The 25,218-nt window shown below is 36.3% G+C and overlaps 1 protein-coding gene across 1 annotated transcript in view; it reads left to right on the top strand.

Annotated features, from left to right (window-relative positions):
- The window catches only part of PRDM2 (PR/SET domain 2), a 402,316-nt gene extending 380,471 nt beyond the window's left edge, over nt 1-21,845 (top strand). Inside the window, exon 4 of the mRNA XM_053690429.1 lies at nt 13,545-21,845. Coding sequence (XP_053546404.1) covers nt 13,545-13,557 — 13 coding nt within the window. The 3' untranslated portion in view covers nt 13,558-21,845. The remainder of the gene's footprint in view (nt 1-13,544) is intronic.
- Nucleotides 21,846-25,218: the final 3,373 nt, after the last annotated feature.

Below are 25,218 nucleotides of genomic sequence, written 5' to 3'. Positions count from 1 at the left end.
GATATGTTTTAGTACTGGTTTGGCTTTCTACTGGTTGTTTACTAGTAGATGAATGTCTGTTGTTAAGTATCATATTTGACACTCTGTAGTCTTGTTTGGGCAGTTATAATTATATATATTTTTAATAGATATTGCCTTGAGTCTTTATTTTATTATTATTATTATTCCCCTTTAAATTTATGTGTGTGTCAGATTTTTGGCACTCAGAGTTTTGTTTGTATGCGTTGGCCTTCATGCCTGTGTGAGTCGGGATAGCACACTGGGCCCTCAAGATTGCGCCCGTCGGGGTTTTTTGCATGCTCAAGGGCGTTGTGTTTTTTCCCATGCTTCAGATATCAGGTCAGCGTGTGTCGGGTTAGCGCACATATGCCCTCTGGTATGGGCACGTCGGGTTTTGGAGCACTAATCTCCCTCTTAAAACTTAGTTTTTGTGTGCGGCATCCTATTTAGCTAAACGCTAACCATGCTTCGGGTGTGGAATATGCTTCTTTTTTTTTTTTTGTTTTGGCTTAGCGCGTCTTACACCTGTTCGTTTTATTAAGATTCTTTAAGAGGTAAAGATGGGTAAGTTTTCCATTCCTCAAGCTTTTTTTAAGGGGGTATAGTTGTTTATGCTGTTTTAGGTTAATGCTATAATGGAGCCTTCTGATTCTGTCCCTAAATCTGCCTTAGAAGCTGAGTCCTCTGAACTCTTTCCTACCAATGTTCAGATTGTATAGTGTAAAAAAGCCGAAGTATATCCTGCAGCTTATTTATGTGACTCATGTTTAAAAATGTCAATGCAGTCTGACCAACTTAATGCTGCTTCTATGGGTATTACTGCTCCTTCTGTTTGTTCCTTACAGGGAAGCTCTACAGGATTTTCTCCAGGTGTGTGAGATCTCATCAAATCTACCATTTCTGAAATGTTGGCAGCTCTCCCGCCTTCAAATAGGTGTAAAAGGTCAGTTCAGAATTTACCACCTTCTAGTGCTATGCCTTCTGAGGCTAGGGATAACCCTGTTGTGTCTTCAGAAGTAGAAGTTTCCTGTGATGATGAGGAATCTTATTCTGATGTTGAACCCAATTCATCTTCTTTTTTTTTTTTTTATTTACAGTTGAACATATTTGTTCCATTTTAGATTATTTATTTCAGAGACAGCATCAGGAATAGGAAAAGCTTCAGGGGTTTTAGCAACAGTTTTATTTTCTAGGGAATGGTCTAAGCCAGGTAATTCTTTTAACCCTTAAGCAAAGTTTAAGAAGTTATATCCCTTAACTGACTCTAATATTGAACTGTGGAAGAGCATACTACTATGCCTTCAGACCCTTTAGATAGGAGTTTAGAATCCTTTCATAGAAGGGCCTTTCTGCAAGCTGGTTATTTGTTTAGGCCAGATATCTGTATTGCTGATGTCGCTGCTGCTGCTGCTTTTTACTGGTTAAAGGGACACTGAACTCAATTTATTTATTTTGTGATTCAGATAGAGCAGGGAATTTTAAGCAACTTTCTAATTTACTCCTATTATCAAATTTTCTTCATTCTCTTGGTATCTTTATTTAAAAAGCAAGAATGTAAGTTTAGATGCCGGCCCATTTTTGGTGAACAACCTGGTTGTTCCTGCTGATTGGTGTATTAACCAATAAACAGGTGATTTCCAGTGTCTGAACCAAAAAATAGCTTAGATGCTTTCTTTTTCAATTAAAGATAGCAAGAGAACAAAGAAAAATTGATAATAGGAGTAAATTAGAAAGTTGCTTAAAATTGCACGCTCTATCTGAATCATGAAATATTTTTTTTGGGTTGTGTCCCTTTAACTAATCTTAACTAGTATTCTAATGATTATGCCAGTGAAGATTTTTTTTTACCTATTGGGATTGCTCAAAAGTGAAAACGCCTTTTATTTGTGATGCTGTATTTGACATTATTAACCCGTTGAGTGCTAAGCACTTTCCCACCTGGATGCTTGAACAAAAAAAATTAACTTTTTTTTTTTTTTTAAGATCCTTCTATACTTAACATTGTTGAGTATAAATAAAGTTGTGCTGTGATGTCATCACGTTATTGCGCTTGACGTCATCGGGGTAGGATCGGGTGGGAGCCCCCAGATCTCCCTCAAGGTGGGAGAGTGCTAATGACAGCTCTGAGCCGTCATTAGCACCAGAGTGGGAAACTCTGTGACGGCTGAGAGCCGTCATTAGCACTCAAGGGGTTAAGATTAATGTTAAAAACATGTCTTTGGCAGCCCTTTCTAGAAGAGCTGTATGGCTTAAGTCCTGGTCTGCTGATATAGTATCTTAAGAATTGTATCTATTTCTTTTCAGGTAAAGAAATTGTTGGTTGTGATTTAGGTTCTATCATTTTGACTGTTACTGGAGATAAAGGGGCTTGTCTTCCTCAGAACAAGAAGTCTAAGGCGAAATCTAAAGCCTCCAATTGTTTGTTTCCCTTTTGTCATAACAAGGAACAGAAAGTTGATTCCTCCTTTTAGAAGCAAAGCACCTCTGGCCCAGTCTGGAGGCCTAGTGCTAATTGGAACAGACCTAAGCAAATAAAGTCTACCCCTACTTCCAAGTCTGCATGAAGGTGCGGCCCCCGATCCAGATGCTCTGGTAGGTAGCAGGTTATGCCTTTTTCAGGAAGCTTGGTTTCAGACTGTTCCTGATCCATGGGTTCTGAATATAGGTTTTTTTCTATCCAATGTTCTAAGGAATCCTCTTAAAGGCCCAAGCCTTTTTTCAATCAGTTTCAGATCTGCAAATTCTAGGAGTGATTGCTCCAATTCTTTTGCAGGAATAGGGGATGGGATTTTATTTAAATTTCTTCATTGTTCTAAAGAAGGGAAGGTTCTTTCAGACCAGTTCTGGATCTGAAAACCCTGAACAAGTTTGAATCGTTTCCATTTTGAAATTCTGACAAACTATAAGGATGTGTATCTTCATGTTCCAACTCACAGGGAACATTACCAGTTTCTGAGGTTTGCCTTTCCAGACAAGCATTTTCAGTTTGTTGCTATACCATTAAGTCTGGCTACAGCTCTCTAAGAATGTTCACAAAGGTTCTGGTGCCATACTGTCTGTGATCAGATCTTACTACTAGTTTAAACAACAAACTTCACAGGTACTTTGCAAGGTCCGGGGACCCTCAGACAGAGTTTGTGAATACATGTCAGCTTTCTTATCAGTGACAATCTTGTTCAATGTCCAGTTGCCCTCCTTGGCCTTTTCCATTTCAAACAGACCTTGTGTCTCAAGGTCAGTTGTTCCATCCAGATCTCTAAGCATAATGGCATTAAATGTATTGGTTTAGTTCTTAAGCATAGAGGTTTTTCATATTCTGTGATTGAAACTTTAATCGAGGCTCATAAGCCTGTGACTAGGAATATTTATCATAAGGTCTCAAAGGCTTTTATTTCTTGGTGTATAGATCATGTCTTTTCCTGACATTCTTTTAAAGGGCAGATTTCTGCTATTTCAGTTTTGTTTCATAGGAAGATTGCTAATCATTCTGACATTCCTGGTTTTGTTCAAGCTTAGGCATGAATGAAGCCCGTGATGAAGCCAATTTATCCTCCCTGGAATCTTAACTTGCTATTAAAGATTTTGCTAGCTCCTTCTTTTGAGCCTATGCATAAAGGTGGATATTATAAGCTTCTTTCTTGGAAGGTTTGGTTTCTTTTGGCTCTCTTCTGCTAAATAATTTGTGAATTGCCTGCTCTTGTGACCCTCCTTATCTTTCATCAGGATAAGGCAGTCTTAAGGACTTAATTTGATTTATTGCATAAAGTTGTGTCTTTAGACAATATCAGTCAGGAAATTTTTGCTCCATTTTTGTGTCCTAATCACAAGAATGCTTCAGAGAGATCTTTGCTTAATTTGAATGTTAGAGCATTGAAGTATTATTTTGATGCTACTAAGGATTTCAGACACACTTCTAGTTTGTTTGTTAACTTTTCTGGTTCTAGGAAAGGGCCTTAAAATTCCAAAGATGACAGTTCATAAGAACAAGGTCAGAAAGCAGACATTGAGGACAACACAGCTACAGACCATCAGAAGGCTAAAACGACTGCCCAGGATGACCGCCAATGCATTTAAATGTCACTCAACAACCGTAGGATGCCATAAAGTGACCTACAGAATGTCAAAGGGCAGCATGGCAAAGACAATTCTAAACAGGCTCCATGGGGCAGGGCTGAAGTTGTGCAAAGCTAGAAAAATGCCCTTTGTCAATGAGAAGCAAAGTGCAAAACTGAGGTTTGCAAAAGACCGTAAGGATTGGACCGTGGGTTACTTGATTAAGGTAATCATCTCTGATAATTATCAGCTTTGCCCAACACCTGATCATGTAATTGTTAGACAAAGACCTGGAGAGGCCTACAAGCCACAGTGTCTTGCACCCACTGTAAAATTTGATGGAGGATCAATTGATCTGGGGGTGCTTCAGCAAGGCTAGAATCAGGCAGATTTATCTTTGTGAAGGACACTTCAATCAAGCCAGGTACAAGGTTATCCTGGAAGAAACCTTGTTTTCCTAACTCTGAGGATTGTTTTTTTTCCAGCTCTAATGCTCAATGTCACACAGCCATGTCACACAAGGTGTGGATGGAGGACCACCAGCTCAAGACCATGCCATGATCAGCCCAATCTCCAGACCTTAACCCCATTGGAACCTTTGGAATGTAATCAAGAGGAAGCCATCAAATAAAGTCAAGCTGCTTGATTTTTTTCCCCCAGGAGTGGCATAAAGTCACCCAAAACAGCAATGTGAAAGATTGGTGTTAGAGCATTTTAAGACACTGTGGTTCCACCTAAAACTGATTTCTGAACACTTGCTAAGTTAAAACATTAGTATTGTGTTGTTATTGTGTTGTTTTAAAAATGAATATGAACCTGTTTTCTTGGAATTATTCTAGGTCTGAAAACACTGTATCTTTGTTATCTAGACCAGTTGTCATTTTCTGCAAATAATTGCTCTAGTTAACTTAAAAAAAAGCATGTAAGCAGCGCAGAAAATTGAACCCACTTAATATCAAGTTTAAAATTGATATTCTAAAACACTGCACTAATTCAACATTAAAGGGACAATATACTGTAAAATAGTTTTTCCTTTAATGTGTTTCGAATTACTTTTTTACCAACTGCAGTATATAAAATGTATGAGAATGAGCTTTTTAAGGTTTATTTGTATATATGAAATAGCTGATTTTGTGTTTTGAAGCCACAACTTAATGAAATGGGTTGAGCTTATAGGTATAATCAGATCTCATTACTTTATCACATTGTGTACTTATACATGCTTCTTTATCTTGTATCTGTCCGTAAACCAAAGATCAATACTTGGAGAGAATAATGGTAAATGAACACCACTGGGAGTGTAATGTATTCCGCTGGCTGTGTTTACACAGCTTATCTATAGCTTAGACCTAAGGCCAAAAACTTTCAGAATAGGTGGGGATACTATAGGCTAAATCAACTATTTAAAATATCAAAATAAGAGCAAAGGAAAAACAATTTAATACACTCCCGCAGGTAAAGTGGATCATTGTGAACAAATTAAAGGGGAGAACATTTTTGAGTAAACTGTCCCTTTAAGCACTTAAAAAGCAAATATGGGAAATATACCCCTTCTACATAGTATTAAAACACAAGTCACTGGTATATTAAAAAAAAAATGTTTTTCAAAAGTTCCCAAAGGTATATGGAATCCACAAGCAAACAAATTTACCAGTCAACTTTACTCTTTCTTTTTCCAGCCTTTCTTCAAGTGTCTTTAGGAGTATTCTATGCACAATGAAAGTGCACTTCCACCTCCAGATGCAGCTTTACCTTCCCAGAGCGTGTTGTTATACGCTCTCTTCAGAAAAGTAGCATGACAAGGATAAAAGCACAAAGCTCAACCCAACTCAAGGTAGTAAAATGATTTAATAGGATCAGAAATACGGACTGAAATACATAACGTTAAACGTGAGCAGTTTAACATTACGTTTTCTAACTCTTGAGAAAGTCTGTTAAGCGGACAGACAAAACACGTACAGAAGAAGGAAGAAGTATGCAGAGCAGGTAAACAGTCAATCAGTAGACAAGGGAACAAGCCGGAGGCAAATGGTAAAACCGGAACCACAGCGGCAGATAGATCCCATATAGAACTGTTTAATACACACCTAGGGCTAGATTTAACAAGTAGTGGATGCTGCTGTCTCCGCCGGACGTTTCTGACTTGCCGGGAAACTTAAAGGGACACTGAATCCACATTTTTTCTTTCATGATTCAGATAGAGCATGCAATTTTAAGCAACTTTCTAATGTACTCCTATTATCTTTTTTTCTTCGTTCTCTTGCTATCTTTATTTGAAAAAGAAGGCATCTTAGCTTTTTTTTGGTTCAGAACTCTGAACAGCACTTTTTAATTGGTGGATGAATGTATCCACCAATAAGTAAGGACACTACAGAAAACGCTATGCTTAAAAAATTGTTTTTGGGGGCAAACTGGGTACTGGCAGACAGCTGCCAGTACCTATGATTTTTTGGGGGGGGATCAGGGAGGTTGGGGGCTAAGGCAGGGGTACTTAAGATGGCAGGGACAATTGTGGGGTGGGGGAGGAAAGAGAGCTGTTTGAGAGGGATCAGGGGGTGTGATGTGTCAGGTGGGGGGATGATCTCTACACTAAAGCTAAAATTTACCCTGCAAGCTACCTAAGTTAACCCCTTCACTGCTGGGCATAATTCATGTGTGGTGCGCAGCAGCATTTAGCGGCCTTATAATTACCAAAAAGCAATGCCAAAGCCATATAAGTCTGCTATTTCTGAACAAAGGGGATCTCAGAGAAGCATTTACAACAATGTGTGCCATAATTGCACAAGCTGTTTATAAATAATTTCAGTGAGAAACCTAAAATTGTGAAAAATGTAAAGTTTTTTTTTTATTTGCTCGCATTTGGCGGTGAAATGATGGCATGAAATATACCAAAATGGGCCTAGATCAATACTTGGGGTTGTCTACTACACTAAAGCTAAAATTATCCCTACAAGCTCCCTAATTAACCCCTTCACTGCTGGGCATAATACATGTGTGGTGCGCAGCAGCATTTAGCGGCCTTCTAATTACCAAAAAGCAACCCCAAAGCCATACAAGTCTGCTATTTCTGAACAAAGGGGATTCCAGAGAAGCATTTACAACCATTTGTGGCATCATTGCACACGCTGTTTGTAAATAATTTCAGTGAGAAACCTAGTTTGTGACAAAATTTATGAAAAAGTGAACAATTTTTTTTTATTGCATTTGGCTGTGAAATGGTGGCATGAAATATACCAAAATGGGCCTGGATCAATACTTTGGGTTGCTTCTAAAAAAAATATATATACATGTCAAGGGATATTCAGGGATTCCTGACAGATATCAGTGTTCTAATGTAACTAGTGCTTATTGGAGAAAAAGTGGTTTGCAAATATCAAAGTGCTACTTGTATTTATTGCCCTATAACTTGCAAAAAAAGCAAAGAACATGTAAACATTGGGTATTTCTAAACTCAGGACAAAATTTAGAAACTATTTAGCATGGGTGTTTTTATTGGTTGTAGATGTGTAATAGATTTTGAGGGTAAAATTTAGAAAAAGTGTGTTTTTTCATTATATTTTATAAAAAAAAATTATAGTAAATTATAAGATATGATGAAAATAATGGTATCTTTAGAAAGTCCATTTAATGGCGAGAAAAACGGTATATAATATGTGTGGGTACAGTAAATGAGTAAGAGAAAAATTACAGCTAAACACAAACACTGCAGAAATGTAAAAATAGCCCTTGTCCGTAAGGCTAAGAAAATTGAAAAATGGTCTGGTCATTAAGGGGTTAAGTTAAGAAGCAGCAGTCGTAAGAGTGGTGGACTGCAATCATCCCAATCTGATATGATCAAAATGATTGACTACCTGACTACCCCTGCTAGCATCCGATTGGCCGCGAATGTGCAGGGGGCGGCATTGCACAAGTATTTCACAAGAAATGCTTGTGTAATGTTAAATGCTGACAGCGTATACTGTCGGCATTTAGTGATGCCAGGCGGACATGATTCGCTACAGCGAATTGTGTCCACCCGGCATTTAATAATAAAAAAAAAAATTATCCAGTAAGTGCAATTTTAAAGTGTTGTGTGAGCAATTAAATAATTTTACTACTTTGTGTTGGGTTGCGCTTTGTGCTTTTATCTTTTCAAGTTACTTTTCTGAAGAGAGCATATAACAACACGCTCTGGGATGGTTAAGAAGCACCTGGACGTGGAAATGTTTTTTGATTGTGCATAGAAGACACAGTTTAAAGTGCTGTGTGAGCAATTAAATAATTTTACTATCTTTAAATTGGGTTGTGCTTTTTTATCTTTTTCAAAAATAAATGCTCTGAATGACAATATTTTTATTTGGATTTTGGGAGAAAAGTTGTCATTTAGTTTATAGAATAAAACAAAAATGTTCATTTTACTCAAACACATACCTTTTAATAGTAAAACCAGAGAAACTGATAATTTTTCAGTGGTCTCTTCATTTTTACCAGAGGGGTGTGTGTGTGTATCTATGTATGTGTATATATATGTATATATATATATGTATATATATATATATATATATATATATATATATATATATATATATATATATATATATACACACACACACACACACACACAGAGAGAGGACACTCACAGGAACGGAAAACTGTCTCAATACTATTGTTAGCCTGTTCTATGGCGATTTACCACCTGGGTGCAGCTTCCTTTAACCCAGTAATGCTTTTCACAGAGAATAACTCTCCTGTAGTATATCAGTCTTATCCCGCCTATTACGGTCAGTCCAGCGCCAAAATACCAGGCAATTCCTCTCTGAACAAGGAACACAGCAACCCCAGGCGATCGTTTCTGCCTTCATTGGGCCTCATCAGTGAGGTGTTCCTCTAAGCACACTGAGCAAGGAGTCCACATCTGGTTTCCCCTTTTTCCCATAGGGAGACTAAATACACACAGAGAGAAGCACACTCACAGGAACGAACAACTGGCTCAATACTATTGTTAGCCTGTTCTATGGCGATTTACAACCTGGGTGCAGCTTCTTTTAGCTCAGTGATGCTTTTCACAGAGAATAAATTTCCTATAGTATATCAGTCTGATCCCGCTTATTACGGTCAGTCCAGCGCCAAAATACCAGGCAATTCCTCTCTGAACAAGGAACACAGCAACCCCAGACGATCATTTCAGCCTCCATTGGGCCTAGTCAGTGAGGTGTAGCCATATTCCTCTAAGCACACTGAGCAAGGAGTCCACGTCTGGTTTCCCCTTTTTTCCCATAGGGAGACTAAATACACACAGAGAGAAGCACACTCACAGGAACGAACAACTGGCTCAACACTATTGTTAGCCTGTTCTATGGCGATTTACCACCTGTGTGCAGCTTCTTTTAGCCCAGTAATGCTTTTCACAGAGAAGAACTCTCCTGTAGTATATCAGTCTGATCCCGCCTATTACGGTCAGTCCAGCGCCGAAATACCAGGCAATTCCTCTCTTAACAAGGAACACAGCAACCCCAGACGATCGTTTCGGCCTTCATTGGGCCTTGTCAATGAGGTGTAGCCATATTCCCCTAAGCATATTCCTCTAAGTATTTAGTCTCCCTATGGGGAAAAAAGGGGAAACCAGACGGGGACTCCTTGCTCAGTGTGTTTAGAGGAATATGGCTACACCTCACTGATGAGGCCCAATGAAGGCTGAAACAATTGTCTGGGGTTGCTGTGTTCCTTGTTCAGAGAGGAATTGCCTGGTATTTCGGCGCTGGACTGACCGTAATAGGCGGGATCAGACTGATATACTACAGAAAATTTCTTCTCTGTGAAAAGCATTACTGGGCTAAAAGAAGCTGCACCCAGGTGGTAAATCGCCATAGAACAGGCTAACAATAGTATTGAGCCAGTTGTTCGTTCCTGTGAGTGTGCTTCTCTGTGTGTGTGTGTATATATATATATTTATATATATATACATACATACACACAGAGAGAAGCACACTCACAGGAATATATATATATATGTATGTGTGTTCGTGCAATAAGACAATATGAAAGTATGTTGGATGTATACAAAGCAAACATATGGGCATGGTAAATGTGCTAGTAATGAAGCTGACACTGTTGGATTTAACATGCTAAGCTATGGGTTTACAAAGTCTCATTATCAAACTATATTACATACATGGTACACAGATATATGTATATCATTATTCAACTTGAATATAAACTATCACGTGGGGCAAATGCTAATGAATAAAGTCTCATTATCAAATTATATGATCAAATATCATAGAATGTGATTGTGGTGTATAATGCTTACCTGTTTTATGATTTATTTTTTTCATTGTTCCTATAGCGAAGCCTTACTTTTTGGCACAGGTGATCTTTATGTACAACAGGCAGACAATCTTGTAATTAGATGTACTGAATGGGAAAGACACACCAAGGACAGTGGCAAGCTGAAATTGTTCTGGTCTTGAGTTTCATCCTTACATAAACACATACATACACAGACATATATATATATATATATATATATATATATATAGACACACAAATACATATATACACAGACACAGAGAGGTCAGTATATGAGGAGTACATTAACACAGAGGGGGCAGTATATGAAAGACCTGTTGGTGAGAACTACATTGCAGAGTAATGGTAGGTAATCCCCACATCAGACAGAATTGAACTTTCGTGATTCATATAGAGCATGAAATTTTAAACAACTTTCCAATTACTTTCATTAACAGAATGTGCAGTCTTTTTATATTTACATTTTTTTAATCACCAGCTCCTACTGTGCATGTGCAAGAATTTACAAAATATATGTATATGCATTTGTGATTGGTTGATGACGGTCACATGATACAGGAGGAGTGGAAATAGACATAACTGAAATTAGTAAGAAAACAAATCTACTAATTTGAAGTTCAGATTAAGTGCTATTGCATTGTCTTTTTATCATGTCTTTGTTGATTATGCAAATATGCTGTATTTACTGGTCCTTTAACAGTGGGGCAGTTTTACTGATCATAAACATGGCAACCACTTGCACCATGTAATAATAATTGCATTTCTCATCCTCAAACTAACACAGGTAACACACGACTCCATGCTGGAAACCGAATGATCCTGTGAACATATACATTGTGAATCTATAAATTTAAACAAACGCAATAGTCAATACTAATGTGTTAATCAGGTTTATTAACTAGCCCACAGTCTGCTACATTTCAACTTTAGAAATAAATGAAACTTTTTATTAAAATAGCATTAGCCTCTACCATAGGCAGCATTTGTCTGGCTGCATTTGTAAGTGTAGCTATCCTTATTGTGGTTTTATCCCTAGGGGCAGTGGTGTGCTCTCAGAAGAGTGTTCTGGGTGAAAGCCAGATAATAGAGAATCAAGCTATGAGTTGGAGGATATATATTGTACAAAATGGCTGTAAATTAATCATTCAAAAGGAGGCAAGAGGAAGTAGAGAGATTAGGCTGGGTTAAGAGAAGACTTTTATGAAGTTTGGTGTTATAAGTGGTCCTCTTCACACACTTGTAAAGTTTTCCTAATCTGTGTCTATTATGTGACTCACTTGGAATACCAACCTTAATGGGACATGACACCTAAACATTTTCTCTTATGATTTAGGTAGAACATACAATTTTAACAACTTTCCAGTTTACTTCTATTATAAAATTTGTTTCATTCTCTTGGTATCGTTTGTTGAAGGAGCAGCAATGCACTACTGGTTTCTAACTAAACAAATGGATGAGCCAATGACAATCGGTATATATATGCAGCCACCAATCAGCAGCTAGAACCAAGGTTCTTTGCTGCTCCTGAGCTTTCCTAGATAAACCTTTCAACAAAGGATAACAAGAGAAGGAAGCAAATTAAATAATAGAAGTAAATTGGAAAGTTGTTTAAAATTGTATGCTCTGTCTGAATCCATGAATGTCTAATTATGACTTTACTGTCCCTTTTAAATTCAGTGTACTTTTCATTTAATAGCCCTAGGATGTATTTAATTTTCACACAACTGGCCAGTGTAAAATCAATAACTGTTTTCAATGTTTTTTTGCCCAAATGTATCATTAAATCATTTTATATACAATTCATTTGTGCTTTGGATAGCTTAAAGGGACAGTCAACACCAGAATTTTTGTTGTTTAAAAAGAAAGATTTCCCCTTTATTACCCATTCCCCAGTTTTGCATAACCAACACTGTTATAATAATACACCTTTTACCTCTGTAATTACCTTGTATCTAAGCTTTTGCTGACTGCCCCTTATTTCAGTTCTTTTGACAGACTTGCATTTTAGCCAATCAGTGCTCACTCCTTGGTCACTTCGCCTGCATGAGCTCAGTGTTATCTATATGAAACACATGAACTAATGCCCTCTAGTGGTCAAAATGCTTTCAGATTAGAGGCAGTCTTCAAGGTCTAACCTCCTAGGTTTATTTTTCAACTAAGAATTCCAAGAGAACAAAGCAAAATTGGTGATAAAAGTAAATTGGGAAGTTGTTTAAAATTGCATGTCCTTTTTAAATCATGAAAGGTTTTTTTGGACTTGATTGTCCCTTTAAAGGGACAATAAAGTAAAATTTTAACTTTAGCGTGCAATTTTAAGCAACTTTTCAATTTACTTCTATTTTCAAATTTGGTATTTTCTCTTGATATCACCATTTGTCTCCATTAATTAAGGTGCACTTAGCATATACAGTTTCTTCATTGACCTAAGCTTTTTTTTAACCCTTCATTGCTGACACAGCCCTGTTGTTCCAGCACCTGGTAAGCTTAGGGGCCATGTTTACAGTATGCCTCACCTTCTCTGCCCAGGAACACCACCTCCCTTAAGGGTGCAATATGCTGCTGCTGCAGTGGCTGTCAGCAATGACATAGGCATGAACACTGCAGGAAGAATTACTTCTGGGGTGATGAGAGAATAAAGGGAAGCTTCATTGGATAAACCTGGGGCAACAGAGGTCTTTGGCTGATAGTTTGCACTGGAGTTTGTGTAGAGGCCATAGACACTGAGCTCAATGCAAACTATGCAGCATTTTTGGCCATATTAAAATTTTCACTTGGGGTGGTTGTTAAACCAACAAACATTTTACTGTCCATGACATAGTAATCAGTAAATATATTTGTTCACCATTACACATACAGTAGCAGGTAAAATGGGTGACATGGATTATATTTAGACAAACAAAATTACAGTACATAGTCCCTTTAAATACCAGGATCTCACAAGTTGTTAAGTGTTTTTTTGTGTGGGGTTTTTTTTTTTTTTGGTCTATATTTTGAATATAAAGAAAGTGTGTATTCTACATGTAAAGGTTCACAAAATATCCTCATCAGTAATGACTTTCTGTCATGCATGTGAAGCAATTTATTTGTAGGAGTGTAGTTTTTTGTATTAGTTGTTTTTTTTTTTCCAGACCTGTTCCTTTATGTTATTTTATTAAATTACTGTTATACATACTTTTGTTAATCTAGGATTTTCTTTCTTACAGGGGCCCACATTAAATGTGTAGTCTTGATCTTCTGTAAATCATGGAATTGCTGTTGCATGCTGAAGCTTAAATAAGAAATATGCACTACAAGAACAAACAAGAAAAAGCTAATTAAACTGCATCTGACAAATCATCAATTTTTTGGCGAAACGTATAACTTAAGTACCTTACATCTTCATCTGGCATGTTAAACTCAACTGCTTATTCCAAGATGATTGAAAATGCTAATCTGAAAGATAATTTTTGCCATAATTAAAATGGTTTAATATTTGTTCTTTGAACTGGAGTACATTTTATGCATGGAACCGTGATCCTGCATTTTGTCTCTGCAATGCCCACTACCCCTACCCTTTTTAAATGCTGGCAATTCAGGGTTTTCAAATATATTGCTACATTTGACACAACTACTTTATTTTACCAAATCAGTTCAAACATTTGTGTTTTTAATAAATTTGTCAAATTAAAACAAATTTAAAATTAGTTTTTTACTGGTAAAATAAAAAATTTTTTTAGCTTTTGTATATGATTTTACCTGAAAACCCATTTTTACAGTTTTAGATTTAGTGTAGTCTGTTGCATTATGATATTGTTTACATTATTTCTTTTAAACAATATTAAATCAAATAATGGTATTATAAAACATTGCTTGTAATTAAGGTTACTTAAACATTGCACAACTCGGTTAATCTTTGTTTTTTAGATTAGTTGAAAGTGTTTGGCAGTTAACATTGTTAATGCATATTTTGTTCACATTTTGATAGAGGTAATGCTTCATTCAATATTGGCATTTGCATTTATATCTCGCTTTTGTTATAAGTTTTAAAAAGTAAACTACCTCCTAGATTATTGTTCAGTGCTTTTTTGGTAAATTTGTGCCACTTTATCGCTTTCACTGTCATTCCCATTTTATTACATTTCTACAATGGGGAATTTAATGTTCAGAAACTGTATAAAGCATTTGTAATAAGTAAAGTAAAAACAATTTAAAAAACTATTTAAAAATATTTAAATTGTTTTAAAAATGTCAAACGTATTATGTGATATCTGTTTAGCAGCTGTATTGGGGACGTTAACCTTAAAGACTCGTACTGAGTTTTGCAGTTTTGTTTTTTTTTGTTTGTTTTATATTTTACATTTAAGTGGACAAGTGATTTAAAATTATTATATAAATAATGAAAGTTTGGAAATTGGATATATAAAAATGTTCACTGATTTTAAAACTTGCAACATTGACAGATCTATTTTACGTAGAAATATAAACTAAAATGTGGTCTGCTATTTTTATTCTGGCATGGTATCTTGTGACTTTCAGATGTGTTTTAAAATGGAAAAAAAAACTTTTATGCTGATTCAAGCACTTAACTTTATAGAGGGGGCTACCAGGATAACTTTTATATACTTACATTCAATAAAAAAAACTTTATTAAGCCAAATATGAACGTCATTTGTGGCAGTCTATTATTTGTACAGATCGCTTAAGGTGATAATTCTCTCTTTTACTTGTCTTTGCGATACTAGGTGGAAAATAATTATTTTTTTATATTGTTTAAAATAAAGCATACTGACATTTTTAAATTTATTTATTACTATATAACTTAGTCCAAAACAGATTATTATCATGTTCTCTGTATTGTTCAGATTCAAGGTTATTATATAGGATAGAACTACAGATCCATTGATAATACATAGAGTAATTATGGTTTTACTATGGTATGGTATGGTATACTGTGGTGCCTATTCTGCATTAATAAATCTTCTTTCATGAGACGTGAGAGTCCATTAGCCATCACATATGGGATTGATCTCCAGTCCGCCATTAGGAGGCGAAAACACTCAACATGAAAGTTTTTAATCCCTCCCATAAACCCTCGGTCTTTTTTTTTCTCTCTCCAGCAAGGAGTGTTAGGATATGTTAGCCTTACCGACGCCATCTTGATCTTAATTGCCATTTTGTCTAAGGCATCCATCTTGTCTTGAAGAGTTTATTATGTAGTGAAAAATATGCTGATGTTAGTAAGAATTGTATAAGTTAGGATGGCCTTGTAAATGTTCCTGTTGATGCGCCTGGAAGTCTGTTATCTAGGTAAGATGCCCAAACGGCCTTGCTTTGGGCTGAGCTATGCGCCCAGATGTATTTTTGTTACTGTTATAAGAAATACTCCTTCATACTCCTCTTTCACTCAATTATTTCAATAAGCTTATTTTGTTCATGAAATATGATATGATGTAGTTATGAATAAGTCACTTTTTAACCCTATATGCTGTAATTATTGCCTATAAGAAGTATTGTGCATCTTCTAATAAACAGAGCAGATGTTAGACTGATTGCTGCGTGGTCTGATTTCTGTTCTCTGGGATATCCTGTTATCAAATAACCCATTCCTTTCCAGCTGATACGGTGTGTTCCAGGCCAAGCGCTGACTGACACTCCCCCCCCCCCTGAAAATAACACCTAACAATTCTGGTGTCAGATCTTGGGATTCGCACTGGGTAAGTAGATAAGTGTTTTTTTACTCTACTTTTCCCTCTGTGAATCTGAACCTAAATTTGTATTATTTTTTCATTTTTTTTAAAAAGGTGTTAATGATATATGTATATATAAAGAGTTAAAGTCCTTTTATAAAGGGTTAAGGGGTTACTGCGGTAAAAGTGCAGGTTTTTGCGGAGGTTCCAGTCCTGCCGGCATTTGTATTAACTCCTCTAGACAGGTTTACAGTCCTGCTAGTGTAGACAGGTGTGCAGTCCTGTCTGGTGAAGCACGCAAGAGAAAAAGTTAGCGTGCATTTGACGGGCGGTTTAAGTCCCCCGTGCAAGTTGGCATCGCTGTGTTATGGTGAGTTAGAGTCTCATCTGTGTTGAAGTTTTTCAAATATATTCCTATAGTAGAGTTTTGTTACCTATCACTGGAATTGAATTGGTATTTGGTGCTGCTTTTGCTTGATTGCTTATGCTGAGACTGCCATATTACTGTGCTGTGCTTAGAAAATATTAAGTAATTGTGCATTTTATCACTGCTGCTGCTATTTTTGTGTTGTGGAAATGGGTCTGCTCATAGTACAAATTGTGATAGTAATGCTGAGATTCAGAAATGTAATATTAAGTATAAATCTGTTCAGCATGTACACAGAGCAGGTGGAGGATACTGTTGTTGCAGCATTAGTAGCTAAGAAAGTGCTAACGTTTTCTGTTTAGGACAGAAGCAGTGTAGACAGAGGAATGTCCACTCCAGAGGGAGGGGGACGGGAGGGGGGGATTTCACACAGATCACAGCTCTGTAGGTTCAGTGAGGAAGCTGGCTCCTGGGTTCACTAGTGCTGTGGGCGAAGAAGGGGGGCCACTGAGCACACACACCAGATCACATATTCAGAGAACAAACAAAAAAAATGTTACAGAAGCTCCGTTTGTAAAACTTTCTTTTGTTGTATGTGTGTTTGCAGTAACGAAACAGAGATTCTGTGTATTTTATGTGTAATGAGTGTTGGTCTGTCGGTTCTCACTGTGTCTTGCATGACGTGTAAAAGATTTACTCTAAACAAAAAAAAATCTGAGGATGTATTACCCTGTTTAAAATTTGTTTGTCTCAATCTGTTGAGAAAATGGCCATACCTTGAAACTTCGGACACTTTCAAATACATTTTAAATTTGGTGGAAAGTTAATCTTATTGTATTCCTAAATGTCTTTGCTATGTTATGAAATATATGTTTTCCTGAAAGAAAGATACTGTTAATGTGTTTTCTGTGTCACTAAAAGTTTGATGTATGTTGAAATTGCTTTAGAATAAATGTTGGAAGTGAATTTATGGTATGCAAGTTGATATGAGCTTGTGTGTGTATCGCTGTAAAAATGACCTTGGTGCATTTTTCGTTCTGAATGGTAATTAATTAGGCTAGTTTCTTAGCTAAGACATCGGACATTGTATGATGTATTTTAAAGTGTTATTGTTGTAACTTGATTTTAAAGTCATATGTATGTTCTTAATTATGTGTGCTATTAATAGCATTTTTTATTTTTAAGTGATATTTGTTTTGTGCAAATAAAGATTGTCTACCTGTTGCGGCATATAAATGTATTGTTTTTGCAAGTGAACTAATTAAGGGATTTGTAAATGTGCGGATGTTTGTGTGACTTTCGGTCACGTTCTGGTAAATGAAAAAGATTAACAGGTTGATTCAAGTATGTTGTGGGAGTAATGTAAGATTCATGCAAGGAGTTAAAAACAGGAAAATAGAAAAGACTATACTCTGTATGCTATTAAAGTATATAAAGTATCTGGGTCTATTTCTGTTGTAAGTAAATTAATTCAGTAGAAGTTTTAATATAAATGAGTATTATTTATGCTGTGATGGCTCTAATTTAAATATGCAGGTTATGTTACAGTAAAGAAGTAGAATTTTAATGGTAAATAAGACAAGTGTCTTAATCATAGCTAGGGTATACATATGTAATATACATGTTATAAATGGTCAGTCCTTAAAGGGACAGTTCAATGATTTGTTATTTCAGCTGTGTAGTATAAAAAAAGTAGGAGAAATTGTATTTTCAGGTTTATTTGTATATATGAAGTAGTTGCTTTTGGGCTTTTAAATCACAGCCTATTACAATGGGCTAAGTTTCAGGGTATAGCATATCTCATTGTCCTTATCTGATATTTGTCTGGAAAACAGGCTATTTGTAAACAATTAAAGGCACTCCATCAGGTGAGATGGATCATTGGGAACAATTTAAATGGGACATTTTTGGATAAACTGTCTTTTTAATCTATTAGTGTACATTCTTATTATTCCTTTGTAGAAAGCTCATTTTTGTCGTATACAATTGTTATATTTAGTCAGAGAGCTGCAAAATGGTGAATATCAAATTATATAAAAAAAAACTTAAATCACATAATTGTGTATTTATTAAATTTCTGGTTATGTAAAAGTATAGACTGGATTCTAGAGCTTTTCACAAATTATTTGTGCCAAACATGATTTATTTAACAGTGGATTTGCACTGTGCATGCAAGCAGGGGCTATATAGAACAGTGGCTGTACCATTATTATCTGACCTTTCCCAGAATATAGTACTTAGGTGTTTGTGTGTTCCTTTGTAAAGTTATGGTTAGGGATTTAATTTGTAAATATGTAACTAGAGATTATTGATCTTCTGAAGTGATTGCATTATTAGTATGATCTCATAGTTTTGTGCATGGTAGAATTTGCAGAACCAGGGCATAGACGGTTGTTATAGGATTTTAATTATTTGTAGTGTTTTGCGAGTGCTATGTTTCAGTGAATGTAAGTATATGTGTTGAATTTCAGGTTAATTGTGGTTGTTAAAAGTTTTTCTTGGCTGTTAATGTTTTTTGTTTTGTGGAATGGACAGTTGGTTTTAAGTGTTTTCTCAGAGAATGTTATGTTTTTATTTTTAGTGAATGCGTGTGGAAGGGTGCTGTATGCATGGAATATTGAGGTTTATTTGATTTTGCCTGATGTTAAGAATAGTATACTACGGAGTGCATGAATTGTCTTTTAGTTTGCTGTTATATTGTGTTTGCGTGACACATAGGGTGTTTCACGCGAACAAAGGGGAAGTATTGATGAGTATTGATGAGTATCTTTATCTGATTTGGGTGATTATTTTAAGTAAGAAAATTAGCCTAAAATGTTTTTATTTTTCTATTTTGTTCTTAACACAATATTTGTATTTGCAGGATGAGATCATGAAGCTGTATCCAGAGAGTAAAAACACTAACTGAATTATTTTTGAGTTTTTCATATTTAGGTAAAATCTGTACAGATAAAATTCCATAGTGCACTCTCCAAAAAATTGAAGATTGAATGCAAGTAAACCTTTTAAACAAAGAAATGCCTGGTGCCTAGGTGAAGAAAAGAAAAAAAGAAGATAAAATACCTTTTGTCGAGTTTGTTTTAACCACCATACTGCAGTAAAAGTTGCTGAACTATCTTTGGATCCATTCTTTGCTTTGCACGCTGGTACCAGCCCCAGAACTGGACTCTGGGTAATCTATGACTGTTTCCTATGATGTGTGTCTTCAGAACATAAAGACTATCCTTCTATGGAATGTGCCTTGCCTGTTGGAATTGAGGACCTGTTACACTGTTAGAGTCATCCACAGTTAAATTAGGGGAGTATTGTTTTAACTTGTTTACTTATATTGCTTGTTTTGTATTCTCTTGTAATTGTGTTATTTTTGTTGATCATATTAGTTATAAGAAATCATATAGCTTTGTCTGCAGAAAAGTATGCTTTATTTATATTAGTACACATTGTAGTTTATGTACTTAAACAAAGTAACCCTCTAGATAAGTGTAACTCTAAACTTTGCAGTATTGTAACCTATAGAATGGCCCACTGAGTATAGAGAATATGTTTGCACCTTTATAGTTTAAAGAAAATGATTCAATATATCAGAATATTCTAGACCCTTCACCATTGTAGAACACAGAAGGCTCACCCGTGTTTTTAGGAGTAGTATAAAGTAGTATAATTATAGTTATATTGATGGTATATTTTCTACTTACAATGGCTCCTATTGGAGCTGTGTTATGAAAGCAAATGTATTTTTTCCTTTTTTTAACTGGTATGGTATCTACAATTTGAGTTTTGTAAAGGTTTGTCAATTAAAGGAATTATCTTACCATAAGGATGTGTTTACCTTTAAAAGATTTTGTAGTTTTAATAATGTTATGATTGTATTCTTTCCTCATACAGGAGTGCGAGAGAATTTAGGTTGCATAAAATAATTAGTAAACTAGTAGTGTTTATATCAGATGAGACTGCTGACTATTAAGATCATAGTTGGAGAATTATAAACATTACAGATAGTAGCTTTGCAGAATAAAGGAACACTAGGTTATTTGTTTTAGTAGTTCAAAGAGAAAGTGTGAAGAAATTAATTTTAAAGAAAATATTTTTATTGACTGTTTTACTTTTCATTTTTGTTGCAGGGCAGGCCTTAGCATAAGTTACTTAGCATAGCCATACAGCCTCTTGATGAAGTCTAGCAGTTTTCACTTGCTTAGTATTCATGAAGTATCATTTAAATTGTATAGAGAAGCTGTGAGTTATTCTCTGTAAAAGTTTCAATGTATTTACTTTGTATTATATATCCACAATGTTTTTCTGGTTTTAAATGACATAGGACAAGTTAAGCTATTAAAGGAATGGTGATGCTTACAAAAAGGTGAAAGAAGTTTTATTTGGACATAATTGTGATTGTATCAGGGTGTGTGCTCATCTTGTGCTGTTTTGTTTCCTTCTTAGACTCCTTCTGACTCGAGTGTCTGCTTGCTATGAGGATCCACTGGCTTTCCTTGTCTACCCCATGAACAATCCATCAGACTTCTGCATCTACCTGCAGAAGAACACTGGATAAGCACCCCTACTGCAAATGGACTATGGTATTGAAGCAGAGTGTTTGAGGAAGGTGGAGCTCTAAGAGGACAAAGACTGTTCATAAAGTGATCAGAGGCCACCCAGAGACACTGTGCTGTTCCCATGTCAGGCTTCACTGTGGAGAATTTACAGAGCAAGAGACTGTCGGAAATATTGGGGGGTGCTAGCAATGCAGGTGGAGAAATAAAGATGCAGCATTGTTTGGGGGTAGATAGGGGGCTGGTTGGGTCTTTGTGCAGATAGACCAGTAGTTTGGGGGTGCTGGGAGGTAGACGGAGAGTATTGGAGGGGCCATACCTATGTGCAGTGACAAATTGTGCCCTATTGGCCTATAAAATTATAGCAGTAAATGTGAATACATTTCTCTACAGTATTCTGACATAGATTCTTGTTATACCAAAGTATTAGGCTTATATTTTTGTTAAAAGATTTACTAATTTTCTGCGCTTTTCTATTTTTATGTTATTCTGTTAGAATAAAAGAGGGGTATGTTAGGATATGTTAGCCTTACCGACGCCATCTTGTTCTTAGTTGCCATTTTGTCTAAGAAGAGTTTATTATGTAGTGAGAAATATGCTGATGTTACTAAGTATTGTATAAGTTAGGATGGCCTTGTAAATGTTCCTGTTGATGCGCCTGGAAGTCTGTTACCTAGGTAAGATGCCCAAACGGCCTTGCTTTGGGCTGAGCTATGCGCCCAGATGTAGTTTTCTTACTGTGATAAGAAATACTCCTTCATACTCCTCTTTCACTCAGTTATTTCAATAAGCTTCTTTTGTTCATGAAATATGGTATGATATGATGTAGTTATGAATACGTCACTTTTTAACCCTATATGCTGTAATTATTGCCTATAAGAAGTATTGTGCATCTTCTAATAAACAGCACAGATGTTAGACTGATTGCTGCGTGGTCTGATTTCTGTTCTCTGGGATATCCTGTTATCAAATAACCCATTCCTTTCCAGCTGATACGGTGTGTTCCAGGTCAGCGCTGACTGACACTCCCCCCCCCCCCCTAAAAAAAAACCCTAATAAGGAGTGAGATGAATTTTGGAGTTCTGATTTTCACATAGTTTAACCCCTTAAAGGGCCATAATACCCAAATGTTTAAACACTTGAAAGTGATGCAGCATAGCTGTAAAAAGCTGACTAGAAAATATCTCCTGAACATCTCTATGTAAAAAAGAATGTTATTTTACCTCAAAAGTTCCTCAGTAGCCACCTCCCATTGTAAAGGATTTCTAAGCAGCATTTTAGGACAGCTTAGGGGATGAGCCTCGTGAACTCTCATATTATTTCACCAATCAGGTAAAGGAAGCTTACTATGAAATCTCATGAGAGTTAAGTCAAATCTCATGAGATCATAGTAAGAGTTCATGACCTCAGCACTGCTGATGCTGATTGGCTGCTGTTCATTTCTTCATTTTTTTTTTATTTTTACCTGCAGCTGGGAGCAGCTGAGTATAACTTTTTACACAGAACTTACTCTGCTGAGCTAATGAAATTGTGAGGTAAAATATCTTCCTTTTTTACATAGAGATGCTCAGGTGATATTTTCCTGTCAGCTTTTTACAGTTATACTGCATCAGTTTCAAGTGATTTAGCATATGAGTATTATGTCCCTTTAAGGACCAAGGCCATTTTTCAATTTCTTACCTTTAAGGACCAGGGCTATTTTTACATTTCTGCTGTGTTTGTGTTTAGCTGTAATTTTCCTCTTACTCATTTACTGTACCCACATATATTATATACCGTTTTTCTCGCCACTAAATGGACTTTCTAAAGATACCATTATTTTCATCATATCTTATAATTTACTATTAAAAATATTATAAAATATGAGGAAAAAATGGAAAAAAAACACACTTTTTCTAACTTTGACCCCTAAAATCTGTTACACATCTACAACCACCAAAAAACAACCATGCTAAATAGTTTCTAAATTTTGTCCTGAGTTTAGAAATACCAAATGTTTACATGTTCTTTGCTTTTTTTGCAAGGTATAGGGCAATAAATACAAGTAGCACTTTGCTATTTCAAAACCACTTTTTTTCAAAATGAGCGCTAGTTACATTGGAACCCTGATATTTGTCAGGAATCCCTGAATATCCCTTGACATGTTTTTTTAGAAGACATCCCAAAGTATTGATCTAGGCCCATTCTGGTATATTTCATGCCACCATTTCACCGCCAAATGCGATCAAATAAAAAAAATTGTTCACTTTTTCACAAATTTTTTTCACAAACTTTAGGTTTCTCACAGAAATTATTTACAAACAACTTATTCAATTATGGCATAAATGGTTGTAAATGCTTCTCTGGGATCCCCTTTGTTCAGAAATAGCAGACTTATATGGCTTTGGCGTTGCTTTTTGGTAATTAGAAGGCTGCTAAATGCCACTGCGCACCACACGTGTTTTATGCCCAGTGAAGGGGTTAATTAGGGAGCATGTAGGGAGCTTGTAGAGTTAATTTTAGCTTTAGTGTAGAGATCAGCCTCCCACCTGACATATCAGACCCTCTGATCCCTCCCAAACAGCTCTCTTCCCTCCCCCACCCCACAATTGTCCCCGCCATCTTAAGTACTGGCAGAAAGTCTGCCAGTACTAAAATAAAAGGTATCTTTTATTATTTTTTTATTTTTTAAGCATATTTACATATTCTGCTGTGTAGGATCCCCCTTAGCCCCCAAACCTCTCTGACCCCCCCCCCCCCCCCAAACAGCTCTCTAACCCTCCCCCTCTACATTATTGGGAGCCATCTTGGGTACTGGCAGCTGTCTGCCAGTACCCAGTTTATAAAAAAATATATATTTTTCTATTTTTTCCCCACTTTTCTGTAGTGTAGCTTCCCTCCCAGATCACTTCGATTATGTATAATACATTTTTATTCCCTCTAAATGTTCACAAACTGTTCCATAGTGTAATGGTTCCCACCCGCTCCCTCCCCTTGCACGCGCCAGTGCGCAACCCCAGCTACCCTGCCCACGATCCCGCCCTCCACTGCACTTAGCAAACCATCGATGGCTGTCCACCCGCCTCCCACGTCGGTTCCCACCCACCAACGATTGCGGCCATCGATGTCCGGTGCAGAGAGAGCCACAGAGATGGGGAAAAATGTTATTGCAGTGATGCCTTGATATCGAGGCATCACTGCAATAACCGGAAAGCGGCTGGAAGCGATCAGGATCGCTTCCAGCCGCTTTCAACCCCAACGTCGTACAGGGTACGTCGCTGGTCTTTAAAGACCAGTTTGTGCAAGACGTACCCTGTACGACGTATGTCGTTAAGGGGTTAAAATGTGTTTTTTAAAGCTACCCCTTTTGGAAGTATTTTTTTTACTGATAATGCTACTCTGGGACCTAAGAGGTTAATGTTTTGGTAATAATATAGTGCGCCTTCACTTTTCCTTTCTGACAGTCAGCAATATTTCTCCTGGACATTAGGAGAGGTGAGCGCCTATTTGCAGAGCTGCATGTAATTTTTTTTTTTATTGAAATTCAATTTGGGGCATACAAGCAAAGATCTCAGTACAGGTTATACAAAAAAAAGTCATATACCTATATCCAATACAAAAAAGAAAAAAAAAAAGGAAACCAATCAAAAAGACATATTATAGATAGACCGTCTCCAAATTAGAAAGAATCAAAGTCTCTTGCCCATTCCTACTATCCGCCTTCAGATTAACCTATGAGGCCGCTCTTGGACCTCTCATGGTCATAGAGCAAATATAACACGAAGAAGGCTGTCAGGAACTGTGAGGGACCACTTTCGGATCCCAAATGATGTATCTCCTTCCCACACAGATGAACCAAACCTTTAACATAGCATCTGTTCATGTTGTAGAGCATAGTAGGTCTTACATATTCATTGCAAACATTATAATTATAGGACTAGTATATACATATATTAGCGATATAAATAGCCTAATGTATAGGAATTATGTGTATGGAGAGTAAGCTATATTTTAAACTATTGTACTTATATATAACCTACAAAAATACAATCTGAGTACATCACTAACACTATTACATAGAAAATAAAAAACAAAATAAAAAAGCAATGTACACTTAGAATACAAGAGCTCACTAATGTGTTATCGTAATAACTGTCTAGTATAACACAGTCTAAAATTGTAAATGTCAATCGTTAACCATTATCTAGTAGAGCATTCTCCTAGAAAATTCCCTAATAATGTGAGGGATTACAGGCAAGCAATATATAGGGGAAATGCATAACACTACAGAGCATGGTATGACTAATTCCATTTCGAG

Source organism: Bombina bombina, chromosome 8 (assembly GCF_027579735.1).
Source record: "Bombina bombina isolate aBomBom1 chromosome 8, aBomBom1.pri, whole genome shotgun sequence".
NCBI lineage: Eukaryota > Metazoa > Chordata > Amphibia > Anura > Bombinatoridae > Bombina > Bombina bombina.
This window is presented reverse-complemented; position numbering and strand designations above follow the sequence as displayed.